Raw genomic sequence first — 26,449 nt, 5'->3', positions numbered from 1 at the left:
TTTGTCCAAAGTCCGTGCTACCAAATATTAAGTCTACGGTGTCAATAATTTTGTCAATGCCATTTCTTTTTATTTTATGATTTAAAAGGATATATTTCTGAATAAAAGTTCTGAATAAAAAACAAAGGTTCTGGAATATTAACAGTGAAATAAAGAATTGTGGAGACGAAATACTTTTGTCAATTTCAACTTCTTTTTCGAGAAAATTGTGAGTTATTAGAAAAAAGTGCAACGGTGCCAATATTTTTGGCCACATCTGTATGTGATGGCACGTTCTCCTTCTGTCAGTCCGTAAACACTTACAACTTCTTCTCCGAAACCGCTGATGGAATTGTGACCAAACTTGGAACAAATTATATTTGACATGTTGCAACTCAGGTTTGTTCACGGCATTAAAAAAATCGGGGCTGAAGGGGGTCTTCGGGGGTCATAGTTAATCCAGGTTTGACCCCCCAAAATAGAAATTAGCTTATTCCGCTGAAATGCATGCACTATATCGATGAAACTTGACCATAACCTTCATCACCCGTGATGTACCAAAGTTTGTTCACGGCACGAAGAAAATCTATGTCTATTGTCTAAGGGGGTCTACGGGGCATGGGAGGGTGGTGGGGAGTGGGGGAGATTGCCCCCCAAGATAGGTATTTGCTTTGTTTTCAGTAACTGCACAAGCAATTCCGATGAAACTTGACCACAACCTTCATCACCCGTGATTTAGCAAAGTTTGTTTATGACATGAAAAAAATCGGGCCCTGAGGGGATCTTCCAGGGGGTGGGGGTGAGGGGTTTTGGCCCCCACCAAAATAGGTATTTGCTTTCTTCTTAGAAACTACACATACAATTCCAATTAAACTTGACCACAACATTCCATTCATGACCCGTGATGTACCATCGTTTGTTCCCAGCATTTAAAAAATTGGGGTCTAAGGTGGCCTTTGGGGGGGTTTCCCCCGCATGGCCGTTGGGGTTTCCCCCACAAAGTAGGTATTTGCTTTCTTCTCAGAAACTACACACACTATTTCTATGAAACTTGACCACAACCTTCATCACCCGTGATGCGTCATCGTGTGTTCACGGCATTACAAAATTAAGGCTTAAGGGGATGTGTAGGGGGTTTGACCCCCCAAAATTATTTTTTTGCTCTCTTCTCTGAAACCACACACACAATTTTGATGAGGCTTAATCACAACTTTCATCACCTGTGATGTACCAATGTTTGTTGAAGGCATTATAAAAATCGGGGTCTAAGAAGGTATACAGAGGGGGTGGGGGGACTGCTCCCCAAAATAGGTATTTTTCTGTTCGTTTAAAGTCTTATGATTACGTTGGTATGATTCTACATGCTGCCCTGTCTCGTAGCAACCATTGAAATTGGTTAAAAATACCTTTAGTCAGTGTAGTATCATGCTTTATTCTACCAGGTGAGTGCCCAGTGGTATTGGCCCTATTTAAAAAAAAATATTGATATAAGGCTCATGGAACAGCTTATCATATGCAGGACAGACTTTACAAGGCATCAGTTTACTTTTCCATTAATTACAGGGACATTGTTAGGTCGATAGACAAAATGATATATAACATGAGAAACTGCAATGGCACTTTGTGGGGCGCATGCCTCCGCCAGGCTGAACAGTTTGTTTTGTATCCCACTGATAGGCCGGATCTGGACCTGAACAAGATTTTAATCGGCTCGTTATCATCATCTAACCAACTCGTCCACCAATTTCTGGCATAACTTGTCCACAACATTTTGAAATATCGTAGTATATTTCGTTTTTGGCCACATCTCTTAATGATGAAGAATCACCTAAAAAAAAAATTTAAAATCCTTGTATCCGGATCCGGATCTTCACCAAATCTCATAATTTCTTCCTCGTCACACACCCAACCTCTCCCACAAATTTCGTCCGAATCCGGCCACAACTTTTTGAGGTATCCTATTGACAGACAGACAGACAGACAGACAGACAGACAGGTGTGAAAACATATCCTCCGTTCACCTTCACTGACAGAGGTAATGAACCTAGAATCCCAGCACAATTAATGAGCCATGGGAATGAGCAATGTGACGCAGGCCGAACCATGTTCGTAATTCTTCATTCCTTTTGTTGTTGTACAGGAGTTCCACTGCCATTTGCAGTTCCCCCGAACCTTTCAGAGACTGAACTTTCTGCCTGGAGGGAAAAGATCCTGAATGACAAGAAACGACGTATTGCATTATTGGCATCGAGTGTGCTGGCTGAACCACACAATGGGGTACTTTGATCCGATCCACACCTACATTCCTTATCTTCTTCCTCCCTTCTTTTCTGGATCTCTCTTGATCCCTCTTAGCACCTCCTCAACCTCCCTCATTCTAAAAGGATGTAATATATTTGAATCCATCGTTTTGTTTGGTATTGGCACTTTAGAAGCACGATTTTACAATGAACGTGGCAGGTACAAAGGCTGAAGGAGCTGCGGGCCATGCTTGGGGAGAGGTGTGTTGCGGTTTCTGTCGCTGTACGGCGCTTTGTGATGCTGTCCCTTGCTGAACTGTTCTGCGACATCGCGCCATCTTACCACGTCCGTCCGCTCACTGAGGCCGAACTTGCTGTCAAGGTGAGGCGGGTTCCTGTCCATCAGGCATGCTTGGCATTGCAGTTTTACTTTGGCAGGTTCACGGCAAGTTCTGCAAAGTGTAAATGAGCCATTGCATTGGTGACACCTGCAGGTACGGAAGGACGTGAAGGCTATACGGGACTTTGAGAAGGGACTGGTGAATCAGTACCGGCTCTATCTGGAGGCCTTGGAACAAGTCATTCGAGGTTGGAGACAACATTATTTGATTTGTTTGAGAGGTGTTTATATTTGTTTGTACGTCTCAAGAAGTGAAAGCTGACAAGATCTTGATGATTTTTTTTGGGGGGGTGGAGGTGTAGGGGGAGGACAGGGGGAGAGGGTTAAGAGGTCAAGACTCATGAAATAGACCAGAAAGAAACAAGTCGACAAGATCAAGGCAGTATGACTGCCTTATTGAGGAATAGGAAGCCTCATCATCAAAGGAATTCAAAATTCTATCCTATTTTAGAGTTACAGGGCGCTGAACACAAGTTCTGAATATTCTGTTGCTAATAACTGATTCGACACCGGTTGGCAATGTCGCAGGGTCTTGTATGTGAGCACAATAATTTGTATTTTGGCTAGGGTGCCAGAAGGCTATGGTTTACCCTTTTCTTTAGGTATGGGCAGGGCACAGCCCGTGAGATTATTATACATCTAGCTTTATTATACATCTAATTTTTTTTTTTTTTTTTTGAACTGTGAATGTGTAATGTGATTATTATACATCTAACTGTTGACTGGCTAGACTGCCGCTTCCGGTCCCTCGAGCGAGGAGGCTTGCTTCGATCTCTCCACGACATCAAAGTTTGAGTATTTTCCCATTCCCAATTCCTTTGTCAAATTTCCACTGGTTATTAGTCCCCTCGTGGTGTACACCGGAGGGGACTATAGGTTTGCATGCCGTCCCTCCGTCTGTCAATCCGTCAGTCCGTCACGCAAAGAACAGTTTTCCGGACTTTTTTTCTAAACGCTTAATGCTAATGATTTCAAACTTGGTACATGGTTTCCTCATGATAAGTTACAGATCGAGTTCGAACTTCACGACGTTTCGATCATTTTTGACAAAGTTATGGCACTTTGAACTTTGGGAAATCTGATAATTCTGATGATCCTTAACTCGGTGCCATTTTAAGTTTTAATTTCCTTTGAAAAAGATTTTCTCTGCAATAATTGGACCGATTGAGATCAAATTTTCACCGTAGGGGGGACTCGGTCTGTAGAATATTTTAATGGTAATTATGACGTCACAGGTCACGTGGTTCAGCCGCCATATTGTTTTTCGTGAAAACACGAAAACCCCTTTTTCTCTGCAACGGCTGAACAGATCGAGGCCAGGCTTTGCAGGCAGAATCGCATACCCATGACGAACAAAAAAAGTCAGCGAGCATGACGTCATGCATCACATGGTTTTAGAGTTATGGCGTTTTTAAGCATGAACCTTTAAAACCGAGCCTCTCCCTCATTTGTGATCCAATCGAGGGGAAACTTCACAGATCTGTTCAGCGTGTCAGTCCACTAAAATGTCCTTTTGGAATTTGCGATAGGGCACGTGGTTTGGCAGGTATCGTTAATTAAACGAAAATATTTTAAAAATGGATATCTCTTGTTTATTCTGGAGTTCTCCTCAAGCCGCACCGCGTGCCCTCAGCCTCGTCTCGTGAACGTCAAAAGCGCGACACAGCACGCGCTTTTGCGAAGGGCGGAGCCAAGCCGAGCAACATATATATATATATATATATATATATATATATATATATATATATATATATATATATATATATATATATATATACACCCATTGATCGTGAACCGGAAAATATAATAAATTATTGATATTTAGCGACTCGAAAGGTTCTTTATCAACAACTTATTTTCTCGTGCTTCTGCTGACCTGTCTGCAAGGTGTATAAATCGAAGTCCCGAGTGCAAATCACAGGTGAGCCCTTCCTGAGGTAATTAGCGATTGGGAACGATTCAGAATCTGTGGGAAAATAACCCTTTTTAATTTCCCCAACAGTTTTCCGGACGACAGACTGCCGGTAGAGGACATGTATTGCAGCGCAATACTCAGAATGCTTGTTTTATTGTGTATGTGTTCTTGTGTGTTTCTATTTAGTTTTGGTTTTGTAATTATTGCAAATTTGTGTGTAATTAGTCGTTTTTTTTTTTGTTCGCACCTCATGCGTGGCCTAGTCTCTCCAGGCTCCTTCCCCCCCCCCCCCCCCCCCCCATCAGTATTTTGTGAATAGAAGTTCTTTCCTTCATAGTATTTGCTTGTTTCTTTGATTTTCTTTTCTCTCCCCTACCTCTCACGAACATCTTACCCTTTGTCCAACGTTTTAAAAACAAACAAATAAACAAAAAAAATAAGTAAATAATTCTTTATTAATTCTTTCTCTCCTCCTGGACACGTGCTTGTTCACTCTCCTCCACGTCTCGACTTGTGCCCTGCCCCCTATATCTCGTTTTTCTTCCACCTCTGCTCCTTCTTTCTCAAATCCACGTCCTCACTGAGAGACTTTTCCCAGATTATTTTTCATGGTTTTGTTTAAATATTATTTAAATGTTTTACACCGCAGCCGTGATGCTAACGCCGCCCTCCTCCCCCCCCCCCCCCCCCCCCCCCCCAGAATTTCCATGTTTTAAACGTTTCCCAGTGTGTACCCTGGATTAGAATAGGTACACCGTATCCCTGTGTGTCGTAAGAGACGACTAAGAAGGTTGGCGTCAGGAAGGGCATCTGGCCATAAAAACATTGCCTCAAAAAGAGAGCCATGACAATTACAACTACATATGGGCAGGGCACAGCCCGAAGTGGAGATCGGTTTCTGAGGTTTGGGACATGGAATGGAGGGACAATGACAGGGAGATCAGGAGAAGTGGTGGAAGTATTGGTCAGAAGAAGAGTGGACATATGTTGTGTCCAAGAGACGAGATGGAAGGGAAGTGGTGTGAGAATGGTGAAGGGTAGGCAGGGACAGAAATACAAGTTTACGTGGCAAGGGTGCCTGGAGGGCGTGAATGGTGTTGGTGTCCTGTTTTCTGAGGAGTTTGTAGACAGTGTGGTGAGTGTGACTAGAGTGAGTGATAGGTTGATGATGGTGAAAATGATGATTGGAAAGCTCTTGGTGAACGTCATCTCGGGATATGCTCCGCAGGTTGGTCAGAGCGATGAAGAGAAGGACAAGTTCTGGTGTGCGATAGAGAAGCTGATGGAAAACGTGAAAGATGAGGAAGTTGTTGTGGTAGGAGGAGACCTAAATGGAAATGTGGGAAGGAGTATGGATGGTTTTGAGGGAGTTCATGGGGGTTACGGTTTTGGGGTGGGAAATGGAGAAGGTGAAAGGATTTTGGAGTTTGCTGATGGAGCTGATTTGTTGATTTGTAATACTCAGTTCCAGAAAGAGGATAATAAGCTTGTTACATACACGTCAGGTGGGTCGACGACAACCGTTGACTACCTGATGGTGCGTAGGCGAGATAGGGGGCACCTCCGGGTCACAAAGGTGATCCCGGGGGAGGAGGCTGTTTCACAGCACCACTTGGTTGTCTGCGACGTAAGGGTGAAAGGTGCGAGGAGAGCTCGGCGGGTGAAGTACCAACCGAGAATGAAGGTGTGGAGGTTGAAAGAGGTGACAGTAAGGGAGGCATTAAACGAGAGGCTGAGTAGGGTAGAGGATGTTGTGGTTGAGCTTGAAAGTGGTTGGATGTCAATGAAAGCTAGTCTGTTGGGAGCCGTTGGTGAGGTATGTGGATGGACAAAAGGACCACCGAGGCACTCGTAAACATGGTGGTGGGATGATGAAGTTGGAAAGAGGATTGACGAGAAGAGGAAGAAGTTCAAGGAGTGGCAGAAGGCGAAGGGTACTGGAGCAGAAACAGCAGAGCATGAAAGTTATAAGGCAGCCAAGAAGGCTGCAAAGAAAGAGGTAGCAAAGGCGCAGGAGGCATGTAGGAAAATGTTCGGAGAACGCTTGGATTCGGAAGAGGGTCAGAGAGCAGTATTCAGGATTGCAAAGCAGATAGCGAAAGAGAGGTGTGATGTGATGGGGGTGAGTTGCTTGAAGGATGAAGTGGGACAAATCGTTGTCGACCCAGATGGAATTAAAGGAAGATGGAAAAGATATATGGAAATGCTGTTGAATACAGAGAATCTCCGGTGTGTACCCCGGTTTAGAATAGGTACACCGTATCCCTGCGTGTCGTAAGAGGCGACTAAAAGGGTTGGCGTCAGGAAGGGCATCCGGCCATAAAAACATTGCCTCAAAAAGAGAACCATGACAATTACAACGAGATATGGGCAGGGTACAGCCCGAAGTACCCCGTGGGGGACCCCACTCCCTCTCGTCAAAACTCAAGGTGGAGAACCCGATCGAAGCAAGGGTGGAAATCACTCCATTTATGACGACGAAAAGTCTGATGCCCGACGTGGAGATCGGTTTCTGAGGTTTGGGACGTGGAATGTAGGGACAATGACAGGGAGATCAGGAGAAGTGGTGGAAGTATTGGTCAGAAGAAGAGTGGACATATGTTGTGTGCAGGAGACAAGATGGAAGGGAAGTGGTGTGAGAATGGTGAAGGGTAGGCAGGGACAGAAATACAAGTTTGTGTGGCAAGGGTGCCTGGAGGGCGTGAATGGTGTTGGTGTCCTGTTTTCTGAGGAGTTTGTAGACAGTGTGGTGAGTGTGACAAGAGTGAGTGAAAGGTTGATGATGGTGAAAATGATGATTGGAAAGCTCTTGGTGAACGTCATCTCGGGATATGCTCCACAGGTTTGTCGGAGCGATGAAGAGAAGGACAAGTTCTGGTGTGCGATAGAGAAGCTGATGGAAAACGTGAAAGATAAGGAAGTTGTTGTGGTAGGAGGAGACCTAAATGGACATGTGGGAAGGAGTATGGACGGTTTTGAGGGAGTTCATGGGGGTTACGGATATGGTGTGAGAAATGGAGAAGGTGAAAGGATTTTGGAGTTTGCTGATGGAGCTGATTTGTTGATTTGTAATACTCAGTTCCAGAAAGAGGATATTAAGCTTGTTACATACACGTCAGGTGGGTCGACTGCAACCGTTGACTACCTGATGGTGCGTAGGCGAGATAGGGGGCACCTCCGGGACACAAAGGTGATCCCGGGGGAGGAAGCTTTTTCACAGCACCACTTGGTTGTCTGCGACATCAGGTTGAAAGGTGCGAGGAGAGCTCAGCGGGTGAAGTACCAACCGAGAATGAAGGTGTGGAGGTTGAAATAGGTGACAGTGAGGGAGGCATTAAAAGAGAGGCTGAGTATGGTGGAGGATGATGTGGTTGAGCTTGAAAGTGGTTGGATGTCAATGAAAGAAAGTCTGTTGGGAGCCGTTGGTGAGGTATGTGGATGGACAAAAGGACCACCGAGGCACTGGAAAACATGGTGGTGGGATGATGAAGTTGGAAAGAAGATTGACGAGAATAGGAAGAAGTTCAAGGAGTGGCAGAAGGCGAAGGGTACGGGGGCAGAAAAGGAAGAGCATGAAAGTTATAAGGCAGCCAAGAAGGCTGCAAAGAAAGAGGGAGCAAAGGCGCAGGAGGCATGTCGGAAAATGTTCGGAGAACGCTTGGAGTTGGAAGAGGGTCAGAGAGCGGTATTCAGGATGGCAAAGCAGATAGCGAAAGAGAGTGTGATGTGATGGGGGTGAGTTGCTTGAAGGATGAAGTGGGACAAATCGTTGTGGACCAAGATGGAATTAAAGGAAGATGGAAGAGATATATGGAAATACTGTTGAATGCAGAGAATGAATGGGATGGCAACATAGAGAGTAACCCAGTTTTAGGACCGGCAGAGAAGATAACCGACAAGGAAGTTGAGGAAGGGATTAAAGCAATGAAGAGTAGAAAAGCGGGAGGGCCGACGGGAGTTGTGGGAGATATGTTGAAGACAGCGGGAAATTGGGGTGTGAAGAGAATGACAGAGATCTGTAATCTGGTGGTGAAAGAAGGCCGCATTCCAGTGGATTGGGAACGGAGTACCCTCGTCCCTCTATACAAGGGGAAAGGTAACCCTCTGGACTGTGGCTCGTATCGAGCGATAAAGTTATTGGAGCATGGAATGAAGGTATTGGAAAGGGTGTTGGAGAGGAGGATAAGAAAGAAAGTGAAGAACGACGAAATGCAGTTTGGATTTATGCCAGGAAGAGGAATGACAGATGCGCTTTTCATTGTGAGGCAGTGTCAGGAGAAGTACATGGAGAGGAGGAAGAAGTTGTTTCTTGGGTTTGTTGATCTGGAGAAAGCATTCGATAGGGTTCCACGTGAAGTAGTGACCTGGGCATTAAGGAAGTTAGGAGTGGAGGAATGATTGATCAGAGTTGTGATGGCAATGTACAAAGGAGCGCGCACAGCTGTAAGGACGAAGGACGGGAACAGTGGTGAGTTTGAGGTGAAGGTGGGAGTGCATCAGGGGTCGGTACTAAGTGCACTACTATTTGTAGCTGTGATGGAGGTGCTGGCTCGGAACGTAAAGGAGGGTTTACCGTGGGAGTTGTTTGCAGATGATCTGGTGTTGATTGCAGAAAGTATGGATGGACTGAAGGAGAAGTTGAACAAGTGGAAGGACTGTATGGAGACGAAAGGTCTGAAGGTGAATATCGGAAAAACAAAGGTGATGGCATGTGGTGAGATGGAAAGAACTGCGAAGTGGCCATGTGCTATGTGCAGGAAGGGTGTCGGAGTGAACTCAATTCAATGTACAATGTGCGCTGAGTGGGTTCATCAAAAATGTAGTGGTTTGAGAGGGTCATTAACCAGTGTGGCAACAACATTCAAGTGTCAGGTGTGCACAGAGGGAGCTGCAGATGGAGGAAATGTTGAGTTGGATCTTGGAGACGGCGTGAAGCTGGAAGGTGTGAAAACATTTTGTTACCTAGGAGACATGCTGAATGGAGAAGGTGGATCAGACTCGGCAACGGTTGTTGGAGTGAGATGTGCATGGAAGAAGTTTTGGGAACTGAGTGGCGTGCTGATGAGGAGGGGAGTGTCGTTGAAGCTGAAGGGAAAGGTGTATGCTGCATGTGTGAGAAGTGTTATGATTTATGGGAGCGAGACATGGGTAATGAACGTAGAGCAGCAACGAAGGCTGGAAAGGGTGGAAATGCCAATGGTTCGGTGGATGTGTGGAGTATCGTTGAGAGAGAGGAAGCCAAATGATGAATTGCGAAAGATGATGGGAATAGAGCCTGTGATGGATGCTGTGAAGAGAAACAGTTTGAGATGGTTTGGTCATGTGTTGAGGAGGGATGAAAGTGACTGGTTGAGAAGAGTGATGGAAATGAATGTGGAAGGAAGTAGAGGACGGGGAAGACCGAGAAAGACTTGGCTAAAGATGGTCGAAGAAGAAATGCGGGAAAGGGGGTTAACAAGGAGAGATGCGGAAAATAGGGCAAAATGGAGAACATTGTCATGGGGACCGCAAGGCTAACCCCCGCTCTTGCAGGGAAAATGGCCTTTTAAAATGCCTGTTGTTGTTTGTTGTTGTTGAATACAGAGAATGAATGGGATGGCAACATAGAGAGTAACCCAGTTTTAGGACTGGCAGAGAAGATAACTGAGAAGGAAGTTGAGGAAGCGATAAAAGCAATGAAGAGTAGAAAAGCGGGAGGGCCGACGGGAGTTGTGGGAGATATGTTGAAGGCAGCAGGAACTTGGGGTGTGAAGAGAATGACAGAGATCTGTAATCTGGTGGTGAAAGAAGGCCGCATTCCAGTGGATTGGGAACTGAGTACCCTCGTCCCTCTATACAAGGGGAAAGGTGACCCTCTGGAGTGTGGCTCGTACCGTGTGATAAAGTTATTGGAGCATGGAATGAAGGTATTGGAAAGGGTGTTGGAGAGGAGGATAAGGAAGAAAGTGAAGATCGACGAAATGCAGTTTTGATTTATGCCAGGAAGAGGAACGACAAACGCTCTTTTCATTGTGAGGCAGTTGCAGGAGAAGTACATGGAGAAGAGGAAGAAGTTGTTTCTTGGGTTTGTTGATCTGGAGAAAGCATTCGATGGGGTTCCACGCAAAGTATTGACATGGACATTGAGGAAGTTAGGAGTGGAGGAATGGTTGATCAGAGTAGTGATGGCAATGTACAAAAGAGCGCGCACAGCTGTAAGGACGAAGGACGGGAACAGTGGTGAGTTTGAGGTGAAGGTGGGAGTGCATCAGGGGTCGGTACTAAGTCCACTACTATTTGTAGCTGTGATGGAGGTGCTGGCTCAGAACTTAAAGGAGGGTTTACCGTGGGAGTTGTTGTATGCAGATGATCTGGTGTTGATTGCGGAAAGTATGGATGGACTGAAGGAAAAGATGAACAAGTGGAAGGAATGTATGGAGACAAAAGGTCTGAAGGTGAATATCGGAAAGACGAAGGTGATAGCAAGTGGTAAAGCATGTGGTGAGGTGGAAAGAACTGGGAAGTGGCCCTGTGCTGTGTGTAGGAAGGGTGTCGGAGTGAACTCCATTCAATGTACAATGTGCGCTGAGTGGGTTCTTCAAAAATGTAGTGGTCTGAGAGGGTCATTAACCAGTGTGGCAGCTACATTCAAATGTAAGGTGTGCACAGAGGGAGCTGCAGATGGAGGAAATGTTGAGTTGGATCTTGGAGACGGCGTGAAGCTGGAAGGTGTGAAAACATTTTGCTACCTCGGAGACATGCTGAATGGAGAAGGTGGATCAGACTCGGCAACGGTTGCTAGAGTGAGATGTGCATGGAAGAAGTTTCGGGAACTGAGTGGCGTGCTGATCAGGAGGGGAGTGTCGTTGAAGCTGAAGGGAAAGGTGTATGCTGCATGTGTGAGAAGTGTTATGATTTATGGGAGCGAGACATGGGTAATGAACGTAGAGCAGCAATGAAGGTTGGAAAGGGTGGAAATGCGAATGGTTCGATGGATGTGTGGAGTATCGTTGAGAGAGAGGAAGACAAATGATGAATTGTGAAAGATGATGGAAATAGAGCCTGTGATTGATGCTGTGAAGAGGAACAGGTTGAGATGGTTTGGTCATGTGTTGAGGAAGGATGAAAGTGACTGGTTGATAAGAGTGATGGAATGAATGTAGAAGGAAGTCGAGGACGGGGAAGACCGAGAAAGACTTGGCTAAAGATGGTGGAAGAAGAAATGCGGGCAAGGGGGTTAACAAGGAGAGATGCAGAAAATAGGGCAAAATGGAGAATATTGTCACGGGGACCGCAAGGCTAACCCCCCTCTAGCAAGGAAAATGGCCTTAAAATGCATGTTGTTGTTGTTGTTGTTGTTGTTGTTGTTGTTGTAACTGTGAATGCTAGCCGACAGGACACCCAGCCTCATGTCGTTGGCCCCCAAAGAAAGGCATCTTCATTGATTGACTGCCCTGTTGTAGCAGGCTTAGCATGAATATACAATGTTTGTGTAGTTATGGAAGACAACATTAAATAGATATTTTCTGTGATCTTGAACTGCTGGAGGGAATAGCAGCACAGGACATATTCTGGGAGATTATTCTACAAATGTGAAAAATCGCAACCGTGTCCAGAGGAAGCGATTCAGTTTTACATTTTAAATATGAAATAGGCCAAACCTAGAAACGAACGAAACCCTTTAGAATTACCGAATCGTTCCACCTTCCTCAACTGTCTTTGTTCATTGATAGATGATGAATTGAGATGGGGAGCCGTTGCTACATGATTCGAGTTCACACAAGAACCATCCAACAATGATCAGTTGGCCTTTCTTGATTGTAAGATTCACATGAATGGTGATGGCCACGTGGATTTTGAAGTTTACAGGAAATCCAAACATACTGTTACCTTTGTTGGGGTAGATGGAAGAATCCCATCGTAAAGATAGGATTGTATAGTTATTGTATGGACCGTGGACGCGTCGGAGACATCTCAATGTATTTAAGTAGGGAAACTGTAGCTGAAGTTTGTTTATGTGTCTTCACACGAGGGGTGAAGCTGTGCTAACTAGTCAGGGGTTAAGGTTAGTTCTCCCCAGTACGTGATATTCCCTTTATCACTTTCCATTACGTTTTACATTTACAATGCCGGCCATGCAAAACCTCCATTAAACTACCACAACCGCTGACACTACCCGGACATTGCCGATCTGCAAGTAAGCCACGCCTTGATGAACACTCACGCCAAGCAAAGCCAGAAGGCCACGCCCCAAGAGTGCTATGAGGGCATGGAGAACAGAGCCGGCAGGCCACGCCCTTGAGCTTGCGATTGGTCGGGGTGACGTGAGAGCAAGAAGCTTCGAGAGGGAGTGGGAGGAAGAAGAGCACGTCTCTCTGGGGTGGCTTGGTTGGTTCTTGCTCGGTGTGTGCGCTTGTGAGGAGAGCTTTTGGAGCTTTTGTGGGAACTTTGGCAAAGTCAGAGGAGAGGTGTTGTTGGTCTGTGGTGCTCTTCGGGGGAGCTGGAAGCCGCGTTGTGCTCGCTGGCCAGAAATTGAGAGGAGGACGTTTTTGGCTGTCGCTTCACGGCTCGGTGCGCTCGCGTGATTGACCGGCGCCATTTTGGGGCGCTTCGACATGCGGTCCTTTCGTCGACCGACCTCACCAGTTTCAACAGCCGCCAAGCTCCTAAAAGTCCTCGTTGAGGCCAAAGCTGAGTGCTGGCAAAAAGGGGGGATTTTCATTTAATTGATCTTTCCCTTTGTGTATGCACAGTCGTGGCCAAAAATATTGGCACCCTTTCACGTTTTTTCAAATAACTCGCCATTCTCTCGAAAAATAAGTTGAAATTGAAAAAAGTATTTGGTCTCCACAATTCTTTATTTCACTGTTGATATTACAGAACCTTTTTTTTTTTTTTTTTTTTCAGAACTTGACATATCCCTTTAAATCAGAAAATAAAAAGAAATGGCATTGGCAAAATTATTGTCACCCTCGACTTAATATTTGGTAGCACAGACTTTGGACAAAATAACTGCAGTCAATCGCTTCCTAGAGCCATGAATGGGCTTCCTGCACCTCTCTACTGGCAGTTTGTTCCACTCTTCTTGTGCAAACTGCTCCAGTTCTCCTAGATTTGAAAGGTGCCTTCTCCCAAACTGCTTTTTTCAGATATCCCCACAGGTGTTCAATGGGATTTAGATCTGGACTCATTGCTTGTCACTTCAGAACAGTCCAGCGTTTTGTCTTGAACTTGTTTTGTTTTGTTTTGAACTTGAACTTGTTTTGTCATGGTCTTGAACCATGGGTGCTTTTTGAAGTGTGTTTGGGGTCATTGTCCTGCTGTAAGACACATGACCTTCGACAGAGGACCAGCTTTGACACTGGGTTTAACATTGTGCTCCAAAATGCCTTGGTAATCTCCTGATCTCCTGATTTCATGATGCCATGCACACATTCAAGGCACCCAGTGCCAGAGGCAGCACAGCAACCACAAAAAACATCATGGAACCTCCTCCATGTTTGACTGTCGGGAAGGTGTTCTTTACGTTGAAGGCTTCATTTTGTTTTCTGTAAACATAGAGATAATGTGCTTTACCAAATACCTCTAATTTGGTTTCATCTGTCGACAGGACATTCTCCCAGAAGGATTTTGCCTTGTTCAGGAGTGTTTTGGAAAACTCCAGTCGGGCTTTCTCAGCAGTGGGGACCTCCTGGGTCTCCCACCATAGAACCGCCTTTCATTGAGTTGGTGACGGATGGTGCGAGTTGAAACTGTCGTACCTTGTGTCTGAAGGTCAGCTTGAATCTGTTTGGCAGTTGATCGAGGTGCTTGCACCACCATTAGAGCAATCCTTCGCTGCAATCTTCGATCCAGTTTTCTCTTGCAGCCACGTACCGGGAGGTGGGGTACAGTGCCATGGGCCTTTAACTTCCTGATAACATTGTGTACGGTGGACACAGGAACATCAAGGTCTCTGGAGATTGACTTGTAACCTTGAGATTTCCATGCTTGGCTACAATCTTGTGTCTCACCTTCTTAGACAATTCTCTGCTTGTCTTTCTATTCTCCATGCTCATTGCAGTACACACAGTGACACAAAACAGCAGAATGACTCCTTTACTCTGCTCAAACTGGTTAAATGAGTGATTTTTAAATTGCAGGCACCTGCAACTCACTACTGTCGAGTTCAATTCCAAAGTAAAGGAGAATCACCTGCTTTAAATCTAATTATTTCTAACAACTTCTAAAAGCTGCCAATAATATTATCTGGGGCATTTTAGGATTTCTGTGTGGAATAAGCTAATATTTTGTAGTTTTTTCAGCTTTTTTGTTTTGTTCCACTGCAAACCAAAGAAATACATACGTGGATACCAAGATGTTTTTTAATTTCAACAATTTTCTGGAAGATATGGTGCATTATTTGAAAAAAGTGCAAGGGTGCCAATATTTGTGGCCATAACTATATTTGAGTTTGAGTGTGAAGTACCTCAGTTAGAATTTTAGTTTTTACCTCGCATTAATTTTGACATTTTCATCTTGGATTTATTTTCATTAAATCATTATTTGTTGAATTTACTGTCGTGTCTTCTCGTTGTGGGTTCCGGATTAAACCTGTGTTTTTCGTGAGATAAATACCTTGCATCTCTTCCATCCCGTGCGCGCCAGAACTGCCATTTTCAGCCGGATGCCTCGGGAGTAAAAAAAACGTTCGGCAATTCGTCATTCGGCGGTCTAAATCGCTGGTGACAGGACAATAAACCACCTTTAGAGGCCATTTTTCCCCGCAAGCGGGGGTTGGCCTTTTTCCCGAACCGTGGTTGTTGTTGTTTTTTGGTCCCCTTTTTGAAACAATGTTTTACGGCCGGATGCCCTTCCTGACGCCAACCCTTTTTGCCGCCTTTAGCGACAAACAGGGAATTACCAGTGAACTGGTACTCAATACTAACCACTATTTACAGTTTGATCCACACCACCCATTGATCCATAAATTATATGTCATTCGCACTCTTTTCCATCGGGCAGACACTATTCCAATCACACAGGAGGAGTAATTATGTGAGAAGGAGAATATCAGGAGCAGGAAGATGGAACCGCGATTACGCGAACGTTGGAAATGTGAATGACGTTCTACACTCTACAGTGTAGCACGATTTCTCAAAAGGGTGTGGATGGATTTGGATGAAATTTGGTGGACAGGTTGGGTGTGTTCCAAGTAATCGTTGATTAGACTTTGGTGAAGATCCGGATCCGAATATGAGAATTTTTTAATATTTAAAGATCACAATAAATATTTTTTATATTTTAATATTTTTAAATTTACATTTTCTTAAAAAGTGATTTTCCACCACTGAGATGGGACCAAAACCGATTATATCGCATGATATTTTAAAACGTTGTGGACGGATAATGCCAAGACTTGGTGGATGAGTTGGGGTAAGTGACAAGAACAAGCCGATTCGTTTTTGGTTAAAGTCCGAATGCAGATCCGGTTCAGCCTGATGGAGGTATGCTCTCTACCGAGTGCCATTCTTGTCTTAAATAAGGATTAGGTTGATGGATATTACAATGAGGGTCTATTTGGCAATGATAGTCAGTTGTCATATCATGCTAGGATATGTCCAAAGAGATGATCCTTACTTCCTGTTGGCATATATGATAGGTTGCAGCATCCTGTCATTCATAATCTGGTGTTCTTGGCTCAGGCCTTTAATGTTTCGCCATTTGCAGTCCACCACCTTTGACCTTGGATTAATACGCCTACCTATCCTGCATTTCCTTCAGCTTGGCAAAAGGGAACCAGCGGTTCTAAACGAGGAGTGGCAGGAGTGGTGAGTGAAGCTTTGCAGGGCCTGGCTGAGGTGGCAGTCCGCTGCCTCTGTCGCCTTGTTGTAGGCCTTCCCCATTTTAACTTCCACCGCAATGTGCTCCTGCTGGTTGTACCTCTGATGGACCATCGGTCTCCGAAGGTAAGATTGTCGTTCCACCTTCCTCAACTGTCTTTGTTCATTGATAGATGATGAATTGAGATGAGGAGCAGTTGCTCGATGATTCCATCTCAACACGATCCTACTGGGATAGAAACATAACATAAGGACTTGGGATAAAGAAACATAAATGATAATTATTGACACTTTTTAGGTGAACTTGTGACCAACTGAAACCATTTTAGACGGTGGTGCTCAAGCTGGTCTTGGTGTTGTAGAAAGTGACGGAACATTGTGTAAGGAAGCATGGGTCTGTTGGGTCTAGTTCTAAAAACCTGAATTTTTCCTATTGCTGATCTTCCATACTGTTGGAATTATTAGCTAATTTGCCTTCTGTTTCTGTTGCACCTGGTGAAGATTGGCGAATGTTGCTGCGCTGCTATATCCAAAATGTTCCGTGAAGACCGACGAGGGGAGTCCTCCCTCGCTGCGACGAGGTTGATAGCTGCACTCATACGGAAGCAAAACTTTCAGCTGCGCCCTGAGGTAAGATGCCGTTTTCATTTTTTTAATTAATTCTGCTTCACTGAATGGTATTGGTGGAGGTGTATGGGTGGGGGAGGGAGTGTGGATAGTTGTGGGAACTGCCTGTCGCAGTGCCACTCCTTGCAAAAGTCTCCTGGGAAATGTCGCCCTCGCCTTGTTGCTCTCGAAGGATTGTCAAACGAACCCATCCCATCTGTTTCCATAGTCTGCCACTGGAGGAGGTCCTGGAAATAAGAGGTTTGTGTTTAGCTCCTCTTGAGATCAGACCTTGAGGCCTCACAATAAGACACTCCCTGGGCCGACCATATGGCAAAGCTGGCCTCCAAAGCCATCTGCAGACTGGGCTCTTTTCATTCCAAATCCTTCATTGAAAAATAGGGAGAAATGTCCCTGTGCTCACTTGGAAGAATCGGGGAACCATTGGTTGGTGTGGATGACGCACAAAATATGTAACGGAGAAGAAAGTAAATATGTATTTTTGGGGGCAAACCCCTGATTTCTTTTTTTAATACCGTGAACAAACTTTACTACATCATCGAAATCATGTATGTTGTTTCGGAGAAGAGAGCTAATACCTATTTTGGGGGTTAACGCTTCACCTGCCCCCGTAGACTCTCTCAGATCATTATTTATTTAATGCCATGGACAAACTTTGGTACATAACGGGTGATGAAGCTTAGGCCAAAAAAAATAAAAAATTCTGGTCTCCGGTCAGCGCGCGCATCGATTTTGACCCTGCACGTCAACAATTTTATTTCTTTTTTCTCCAAATTTCCAACGGTACCTACAACATCGCGCGCCATCTATATTTAAATATAGAGCACATTAAACATAAACAATGCCGTGCCGCCTCAAGTATTTGCGTATACTTGAGGCGGCGCTGAGACGAGATAATTGCAATTAAGTGAGCCGTGACGTCACGTTCTCGCCGAAAACGCGATTTCGAGCGTGAGGAGCCATATAATGTATGCATGTTGCCGGGCCGGCGCGCTACCTTAATGAAATATGGGTCTATGAGGGTCGCCATTGGTATCGACGTTCGCGCACAGTTCTCCCCTACAAAACTACGTTTAGTTTGTCCAAATCCAACCAGCCATTCCAAAGATATGAGTAGTTTTGTGTGCTGTGCCGTCATGAATCCAATCGGCTGGATTTTTTTTTATTTTTTTTTTAGAGGCCATTTTTCCCCGCAAAGCGGGGGTTGGCCTTTTCGGGGACCGTGGTAGTTGTTGTTTTTCGGTCCCCTTTTTGAAGCAATGTTTTACGGCCGGATGCCCTTCCTGACGCCAACCCTTTTTGCCGCCTTTAACGACAAGCAGGGAATAACCAGTGAACTGGTACTCAATTAGCCGACCTCGGAAGGATGACAGGCTGAGTCAACCCCCCTGGCATTAATTCGGCGATCGACCGAGATTCGAACCCAGGATCCTAGGATCCTAAGCCGGCACCCTAGCCGCTAGCCCAAATTGTCATTTATTGAAACGAAGACGTTCTTTGTCGGGTTTTTGTGAAGCAACCAGAAGGCCGAGAGCTGCGGGTGGTCTCGTTAGTTAGGCCTGGATCCTATCTCGTTTGTCATGAAGTTGTAAGTGTCTGTGATAATCTGGTGGACTGGGAGAAGAGATCGTGGGAGACCATCGCCATGGATTCAAGCGCTCCCGCGTTAGCCCAGCTGCGAATGCGCCGATTTGAACCACACCATACAGCCCATCTGCGCATGCGCGGCTTTGATACACATGCAGCGTGTCATCCCGTACACGAAGATTGCTCCGGGGTGTAGTCATTTGCACATGTTTCGTCGTCCAACCACGGTTTTTTCAGCATTCAAATGCTTCGGCAATCGCCTGTTAGACCACTTGCGCATGCGCAGTGTTGACGCGATCGACGCATTGGAATGTTTGACGGTACGGCGAGGCGATCTCGAAAATGAAATGGCAGTCTATAATATGCTTGAAGAACTTAATGATTTTCAGAATAAATACATTTTAAAATAACTTATTAAGCTTGTGTTCATTATTTACAAAAAGGCTGACCTGTCCCATTGGCTGTCTTTAATTTCTCTCTGGACGGCACCACGGCAGATGAGGAGGACCGCAAGGCATGAGGACACAAAAAACAACACCTTTATATGTGCAATCCATGCTTTTCAAAAAAGAAAAAAAAGAACCACATCGCCACATCAATTCTGGAACTTTGGTCTGACCAGAGACCAGCAATATATTTTTTTCGGCCTTACAGTCATGTTTCGTCCAAATCGTGTGTAGTTTCGGAGAAGAGAGCCAATACCTATTTTGGAGGGATCAACCCCCCCCCCCCCCCCCCACAAGACCCTTTAAAGTCTTGGACACTGATTTTTTTTTTTTTTTTTTTTTTAATGCTGTGAACCAGCTTTGGTACATAACGGATAACGGTTGTGGTGAAATTTCATCAAAATCGTGTGTGTAGTTTCAGAGAAGAGAGCAAATACCTATTTGGGGAGTGGAGGGTGTCAAACCTCCCCTGCACCTCCCCCCCCCCCCCCCCCCCATAGACCCCATCAATGAGAGCAGATTTTGATGCGATCAATACACCTTCATTCGGCATCAGATATGCAGCTTGTGGCCAAGTTTCATCAAAATCATGTGCTTGGTTCCAGCGATAATGGCTGAGGTGCTTACAGACTCACTCACTCACTCTCACCGACTTACCTATGGACACTGCTCGATCACATAAGCTCACTGGACTAAAGTTTTTAGCTCACTGGACTGAAGTCCAGGTGAGCTAAAAATCGGAACTTTTCGCAAAACTACAAGGACTTTGTCCATAGCTCAATAGAGTACTGCTCTTCCCTACGGGCTGGCATTCCAGCATCATATCGATCTCTCCTAGATCCTGTGGAATCTAAAGCTTTCAAAATTATTGGATTCTCTCATGACGAGGCTGAAGTTCAAGGTCTGTTGCTCTCGCATCGCATTTTGTTCGTGTTGTTTTTTTGTCACCTCTACTCAGGTTTAGCTCCCTCTACTTTCTGTCATTTGACCCTCCCCATCACCTTCAGGACACGTGCATTCTTCCAGTAACCCCCTGGTTAAACCCCCAAGGTCCAGGCTTTTCACATCTCAACTCTTTGTTCCTTTCTCCCATTCGATCTACCTTCCTGAGGCAGTTCAATCACCCTCTCTTCTCCAGGATTTGAAGCAAGTGATGCATCAGCATCTCGTGCCACCTTCATCCATCCTTATTCATAGTACTTCCTATCCCCATTAATCTATCAAACACAAACCTCTTATTTCCAGGTTAACCTGTGTTTCCTTCCTTCCTTTTCTCCTCATTTCCTGTTTGTTAATTCCTTTGCTTGTTGTATCCACCTGTGGCCCCATGCTTCAGTTTGTTGCCTGTTTACCTTCTGTCACTTTGTTCCTCAATGAGCCTAGATTTTGTTTTCAAACAAAGCACTATAAAATTCCCTTTTTTATGGCCATTTTCCCTGCTAGAGTGGGGGTTAGCCTTGCGGGCTTCATGACGATCATCATGGTTCCCTTTTTGAGGCAATCTTTTATGGCTGGATGCTCTTCCTGATGCCAACCCTTTAATCGCCTCTTACGACACGCAGGGATACGGTGTACCTATTCTAAACCGGGGCATACACCGGCAAAAAAGAAAGCATTACACATGTTTAGAAATAAAATAATAACATTCTAATAGCTTGAGCATTTCTGTGGTACGGCATTCTCTTAAGGTGATGCATGTGCTGCTGGACTTGCGGGTCCATGATGTGGAGGTGCAGAAGGATGCCGGAAGCTTGGCTCCCACAAAGAAAGACGGCCAAGGGGGCAATTTATCCCGTATGCAACGAAAGGTATGCAGCAAAACTTGCAATGGATTTTATTACCCTGTGCACGCAAAGCGAAAAGCGGGGTTAAGCAATTGGTTAATGTCCGTGCATCTGTCGAAGGGAACTACGGGTCATATAGCAAAGGTTGTAACAACTTCATTTGCCCCCCTCACCAGGAGTTCAATAGGTGGAACACCGCAGGTTATCTTTGTAAATGTGTACCGTGTAGCTCTGCTCCCGGTGGTGGTTGGAGAGGGTATTACGAGTGATGCTTCAGAACCTTCAGAATTATGCAATGGACTACAAAATGTAAATGTTTCATGATATTTGTTATATTATATCACCTTTATCTATCAATATTGTTGAAAATCGTGTTAATTCGGGTCGTGTTTTGAGGCCTTGTAGTTGTACAGTGAACACTGTACAACCTTGAGGCTTTGTTTTTCTCTCAGCGGTCCGTGTTTTTGTGATCCAATAACTTTCGTTCTCTGTTTTCCCAATCTTTTCACCCCATAGCCCTCTTCCTTGTGTAAATCACAACTCAAAAAAATCCAAAAAAAAAAACATTTCCTTCTCTGTTCTCATTCGTTTATTCATTCTTATTCGTTCGGTCGTTCGTTCTTCGACCACGTGTTTCTCCCCCATTTCCCCAGATAGATTGTCAAATTTCAACTCGTTATTTTATCGTCCATGCGTTATTGTTTTGATTATAGTTACTTTTGGTTTGAATTTCCTGTAACTTGTAATTATTTAATCGTGTTCTGCTCCTCATGTGCGGCCTTGTAGTTGTACCCCCGTCGGTGTTTGTTATCTTAATCGTGTTTTGCTTGGCTCTTAGTTTTTTTTCCCTTCTACCCCGAACATAATACTCTGTCTAACGTTATAAATCCCCACCTCCCCCCTCCCCCCCCACCCCCAAAAACCAAACAAACAAAAAAAAAACCAAAAACATTTATTTTCCATTCTCCACGTGTACTGTTGACTCATCCTGTATTTTCTGTCCAGGTGTGCTGTTCGCCCCGCCCCCATTAACTCCTTGCCATCCACCGTTTGCCCTTCACGTGACTCGTGGTGGTCCCTCTCGGCTCTCCCCCCGTTGGTATTTTTGTGCACATAAGATTGTTCACGGTTCTGTTTAAATATTATTTAAATATGTATAACCTTTCCCCTTCAGTGTTTTACTCAGTGGTATTTTACAACATGCTGTTTTTCTTCCTATTTAAAAGGCTTTTCTCAATTTCCTCTCCAACTCATTCCACCTCAAAAAAAAGAAATTCAATATCTTATACGTCTCCCTCACTACATGGTCTAAATTCACATTCATTCCATCCCTCCTCCATCATTCTGAACCGGATTGCTAACTTGAAAATCACAACAAACCCAATTTGTTTTCAATGTTCGTCTTTCATTAATCATCCACTTTCTAAACTCCCCTCTTGCCCCTCCCATCCAAATCCCTCCCCTTGCACCTACACTCCTAAACTCCCCCCTTGCCCCACCACTCTTAAACTCCCCCCCTACCCCTCCACTCCTGAACTCCCCCCTTGCCCTTCCACTCCTGAACTCCCCCCTTGCCCTTCCCCTCCTAAACTCCCCCCTCACTCCTCCCCTTCAAAACTCCCCCCCAACCCCTCCCATTCAAATCTCCCCCCATACCATTCCTCTCCAATTCTCCCTCCTCCCCCCTCCTCCTCAAAGCTGCCTCCTCCCCACTTCGTCTCCCTTCTATCTCATACCTCCACCCCCCCAACCTTCTTCTTTCCTCTGCCCCCCCTCAAACAACCCCTCTCTGTGCCTCATCCCTTCACCTTCAAACCTTTCATCCTCCTCATCCTTCCCCTTCTTGGAACTCTTCTGCAATCGCTGACACACTAACAACTGCTCTCCCTACCTCCCCCTCTCATCCTTCTTCTTACCCTACTCCTCCCCTCCCCTGTCCTGTACCCGATGCTCCCCCTCTCTCTTCATTAACGGTATGGACCTCAAACATCCGGGGCCTTCGCTCAAACCTGACTGATCTCTCCATACAGGTTGCTTCTGAAAATCCAGACTTGATCTGCTTAACAGAGACTTTCCTCCTTCAAGATGTCTCTGATTCCTTAATATCTCTTCCTGGTTACTCCCTCCTCCGGTATGATAGACCTCAGCCTCGGCCTGGTGGTGGGGTGGCTATCTTTATCAAAAACTCTCTTCCTCACTCTCCTTGCACTGCCCTCTCTCCTCCTCACCCCCAGGAGTACCTCTGGCTACGGCTTCCTCTCCGCTCCCACCTTTTGTTCATATGTGTTCTGTACCGTCCCCCAAACAGTGATGACTCCATCTACATTTCACTGTCTGACAACATGGACCAACTTCTATCCACTCATCCCAACTCTCTCTTCCTCATATGTGGTGACTTCAATTGTCATCATGCCACCTGGTTGGGTGTGGGTTCCTCTCTCACCAGTCATGGCACCTCAGCAAAGGACTTCTGTGACTCACTGGGATTGACACAATCTGTCAATTTCCCGACCCGGATCTCAGCCAATGGAGTATCTTCTCTTCTAGACTTGGTTATGACTAACTTCCCTGCTAATGTCTGCTGCTCTTCTTCTGCTCCAATCGGTTCTTCTGATCATGTGCTTGTCAAAGTGGACATCTCTCTGGCCATTCTCAGAGAGCCTCCTCAGCGTCGACGAGTCTGGCATTTCACTCAGGCCGACTGGGACGGTCTTCAAGCAGCCATCAATCGTCTGGATTGGTCTCCCATCTCCACTGCCTCTGACATCAATTCTTCCTGGGAATTCTTCCAAAGCAAACTGATCTCTCTCATGCACAGATTTATCCCATCTCGCCTTCAGTTGTCTTACCCTTCCTCCCGTCCATGGTACACTGAATCTTGTGGTGAGGCAGTTGCCCTGAAACAACTTGCCTTTGCCTCTTGGAAGGCTAATCCAACTGAAGGAAATCTCAGTTCCTTCCACCAAGCTCGGAACAAGTGTGTGTCTACCCTCAGGAGTGCCAGGAAGCACTATCTCTCCTCACTCAAGAATGAACTCTCAAACCTGTCTCCTTCCTCCAAATCCTGGTGGCGTCTGGTCAAATCCGTTTCTGGTGTTTGTTCCCCCTCCATCCCCTCCCTTACCTCAAATGGCCACACAGTTGACATCGCACGTGACAAAGCCGAATGCCTCAACTCTGTGTTTGCCTCAAAATCCTTAGTCCCAAACCCATCTCTCTCTGTTCCCACCTTTCCCAGTCGAACCAAACTGCTCCTGGACTCTGTGACCTTCTCTCCTGACAAGGTGGAGGAGTTTTTGTCAAACCTCGACTCTGATTCTGCAACTGGACCAGATGGCATCAGCCCACGGGTCCTAAAATCCTGCTCTGCCGCTCTATCTCACCCTCTCTCTGTTCTTTTCACCCTATCTTATCCTCAAGGTCATCTGCCAGCATCCTGGAAATCAGCAAACATTACCGCTTTACACAAAAAAGGTGCAAAAACAGATCCTTGCAACTACAGACCAATCAGCCTGCTCCCAATTATCAGCGAAGTCATGGAATCCATCATTGCTTCGGATATGAAATCTTTCCTCTTCTCCAATGGCTTGATCTCTGATCATCAATTTGGTTTCAGACCAGGTCACTCTACTCTGGACATGCTGCTTCTGCTGTCTCAACAATGGATGGAGGTCCTCAATGCCAAACAGGAAATCAGAGCTGTCTCCCTTGACATATCACGTGCCTTCGATACGGTCTGGCACCCAGCTCTGCTCACCAAACTCTCCTCCTATGGTATCCATGGAAATCTCCATGCATGGCTTGCGGACTTCCTCTCTGGTCGTAGTCAACGTGTGGCCCTGAATGGATTTCTCTCATCTCCCCTTCCCGTTCAGGCTGGAGTTCCCCAAGGCAGTGTGCTGGGCCCTGTGCTTTTTCTGGTCTTTATCAATGATCTCTCCGACTCTCTGGAAAATCCTCTGTATCTCTTTGCTGATGACTCCACTCTCTGCCGCTCCATTCCTCTTCCCTCAGATCGGCAGTCTGCAGCCTCCTCACTCTCTGAAGACCTGGACAAAATCACAGACTGGTCAAACATGTGGAACATGTCTTTCAATCCTGACAAATCTCACACTCTTACTATGTCTCTCCGAAAAGATCGACTGGACAACCCTCCCATCTACTTTCTCAACAATCCTCTCCAAGAAGTTCTGTCGCTCAAGCTTTTGGGTCTCACCATCTGCCATGATCTTTCTAGGGAAAACCACATTTCCAAGCTGGCCTCCAAAGCCAGTCGCCGACTGGGCATCCTCCGTCGTGCGAAGTTCTTCCTAGGCACACCTGAGCTCCTCACCACATACAAGGCTTTCATCCGCAGCTCAATGGAATACTGTTCTCCCCTATGGGCTGGTGCTCCTGCCTCACACCTGGCTCGGCTTCACGCTGTTGAATCCAAAGCTTTCAGAATCATTGGAATCTCCCGCGATGAAGCTATCTCTGAGGGCCTTTCACTCACTCACCGCGGGCAGGTAGGTGGTCTTTCTGTCTTCTACCGACTCCTCTCCGGCCTTGCTCCCCCAGCTCTCTCTGTGCTCTGTCCCCCAAATATTCCTACAGGTCGCACAAGATCTGCCAGCCACCCTCTGATGGTTAAACTGCCGAAATCTCGGCTCTCTGCTCACCTTCACTCTTTCATTCCTCTTTTCTCCCGCCTCTGGAACAAACTCCCACACTCACTTCAATCACACTCCTCCCTCCAGGTCTTCAAAACAGCTGTTCACCACCATCTCTTATCTTCCCCCATCCAAAACCTTGATCTTTTCTACCCCCACTAATTCACCCCAGATCCACCTTGTTTGAAATTCCAACTTCTTTCCTGGAAGTCTTGGCAGTGTCCATATGTTTTATACCTCTCCCACCCCCCCCCCCTTCCCATGCCTCCCCCCCACAAAGCCCTCTCCCTCCCACAGTTCTCTCGATGTCTCCATGTCTCTCGGTCCCTGCTCTCAAATGTTGTGTTTGTGTCCTTCCCCCTCTCTCCCCATCTTGTCTACCACTCCCGATGTTATTTGTTTTGTGTGTCTGTTTGTCTTTCTGTGTGATTAATGTTCGCTCTTTCACGAGCCTCGATCTTGTATACAAAAAAAAAAAAAAAAAAAAAAAAAAAAAAATGAAGATCAAATAGCTGTATGTTGAAATATGTTGAAAAAGTCAAAACTTTACATGGGGTGTACTTACTTTTTCACATGACTGTATGTGTAATGTAAAGATTAACATGAGATTTTGGTATGGTCGCCATCTTGGAAAAACCGAAAAACTTTGCACCTCTATATCTCCGAAAGCACTTCATAGGAAAATTGAGACATGGCTCATTACAAAGAACTCTACATGTGGAATAACATATGTTAATGATGTCATCCGTGCACCCATTATGACGTCATAATTCGACAAGTACAAAACTTCATCCGATCAACATGAAATTTATTGAGCGTCATCTGGGGATAAATTGGTGGAGAAAAAATAATAATAATGATGATGGCATCGGTCACGTGGTTCGGTCGCCATATTTGTTTTAACGTAAAAGCCTTAAAAACCACTGAAAATACATCCTGGCGAGGGTGTGCAATCACTGATTGCTCTTTCTAGTTACTTTTGTTATTAGAAGCGGCCTTGGGAAAAATGCCATGATAA

At 45.5% G+C, this 26,449-nt stretch overlaps 1 protein-coding gene across 2 annotated transcripts in view; it reads left to right on the top strand.

Moving 5' to 3' along the window:
- Positions 1-26,449, top strand: part of NOC3L (NOC3 like DNA replication regulator) — a 52,053-nt gene that overhangs the window by 11,228 nt on the left and 14,376 nt on the right. For both annotated transcript variants that reach the window (XM_078773747.1, XM_078773748.1), the window contains 6 exons: positions 2,120-2,256; positions 2,440-2,601; positions 2,714-2,807; positions 16,277-16,461; positions 16,837-16,965; positions 20,684-20,803. In XM_078773747.1, coding sequence (XP_078629873.1) covers positions 2,120-2,256; positions 2,440-2,601; positions 2,714-2,807; positions 16,277-16,461; positions 16,837-16,965; positions 20,684-20,803 — 827 coding nt within the window. The remainder of the gene's footprint in view (positions 1-2,119; positions 2,257-2,439; positions 2,602-2,713; positions 2,808-16,276; positions 16,462-16,836; positions 16,966-20,683; positions 20,804-26,449) is intronic.

This window comes from Myxine glutinosa, chromosome 3 (assembly GCF_964187855.1).
Source record: "Myxine glutinosa chromosome 3, kmMyxGlut1.1, whole genome shotgun sequence".
Taxonomy (NCBI): Eukaryota; Metazoa; Chordata; class Myxini; order Myxiniformes; family Myxinidae; genus Myxine; species Myxine glutinosa.
The sequence above is the reverse complement of the archived record's forward strand: the minus strand, read 5'-3'. Positions and strand labels throughout refer to the sequence as shown.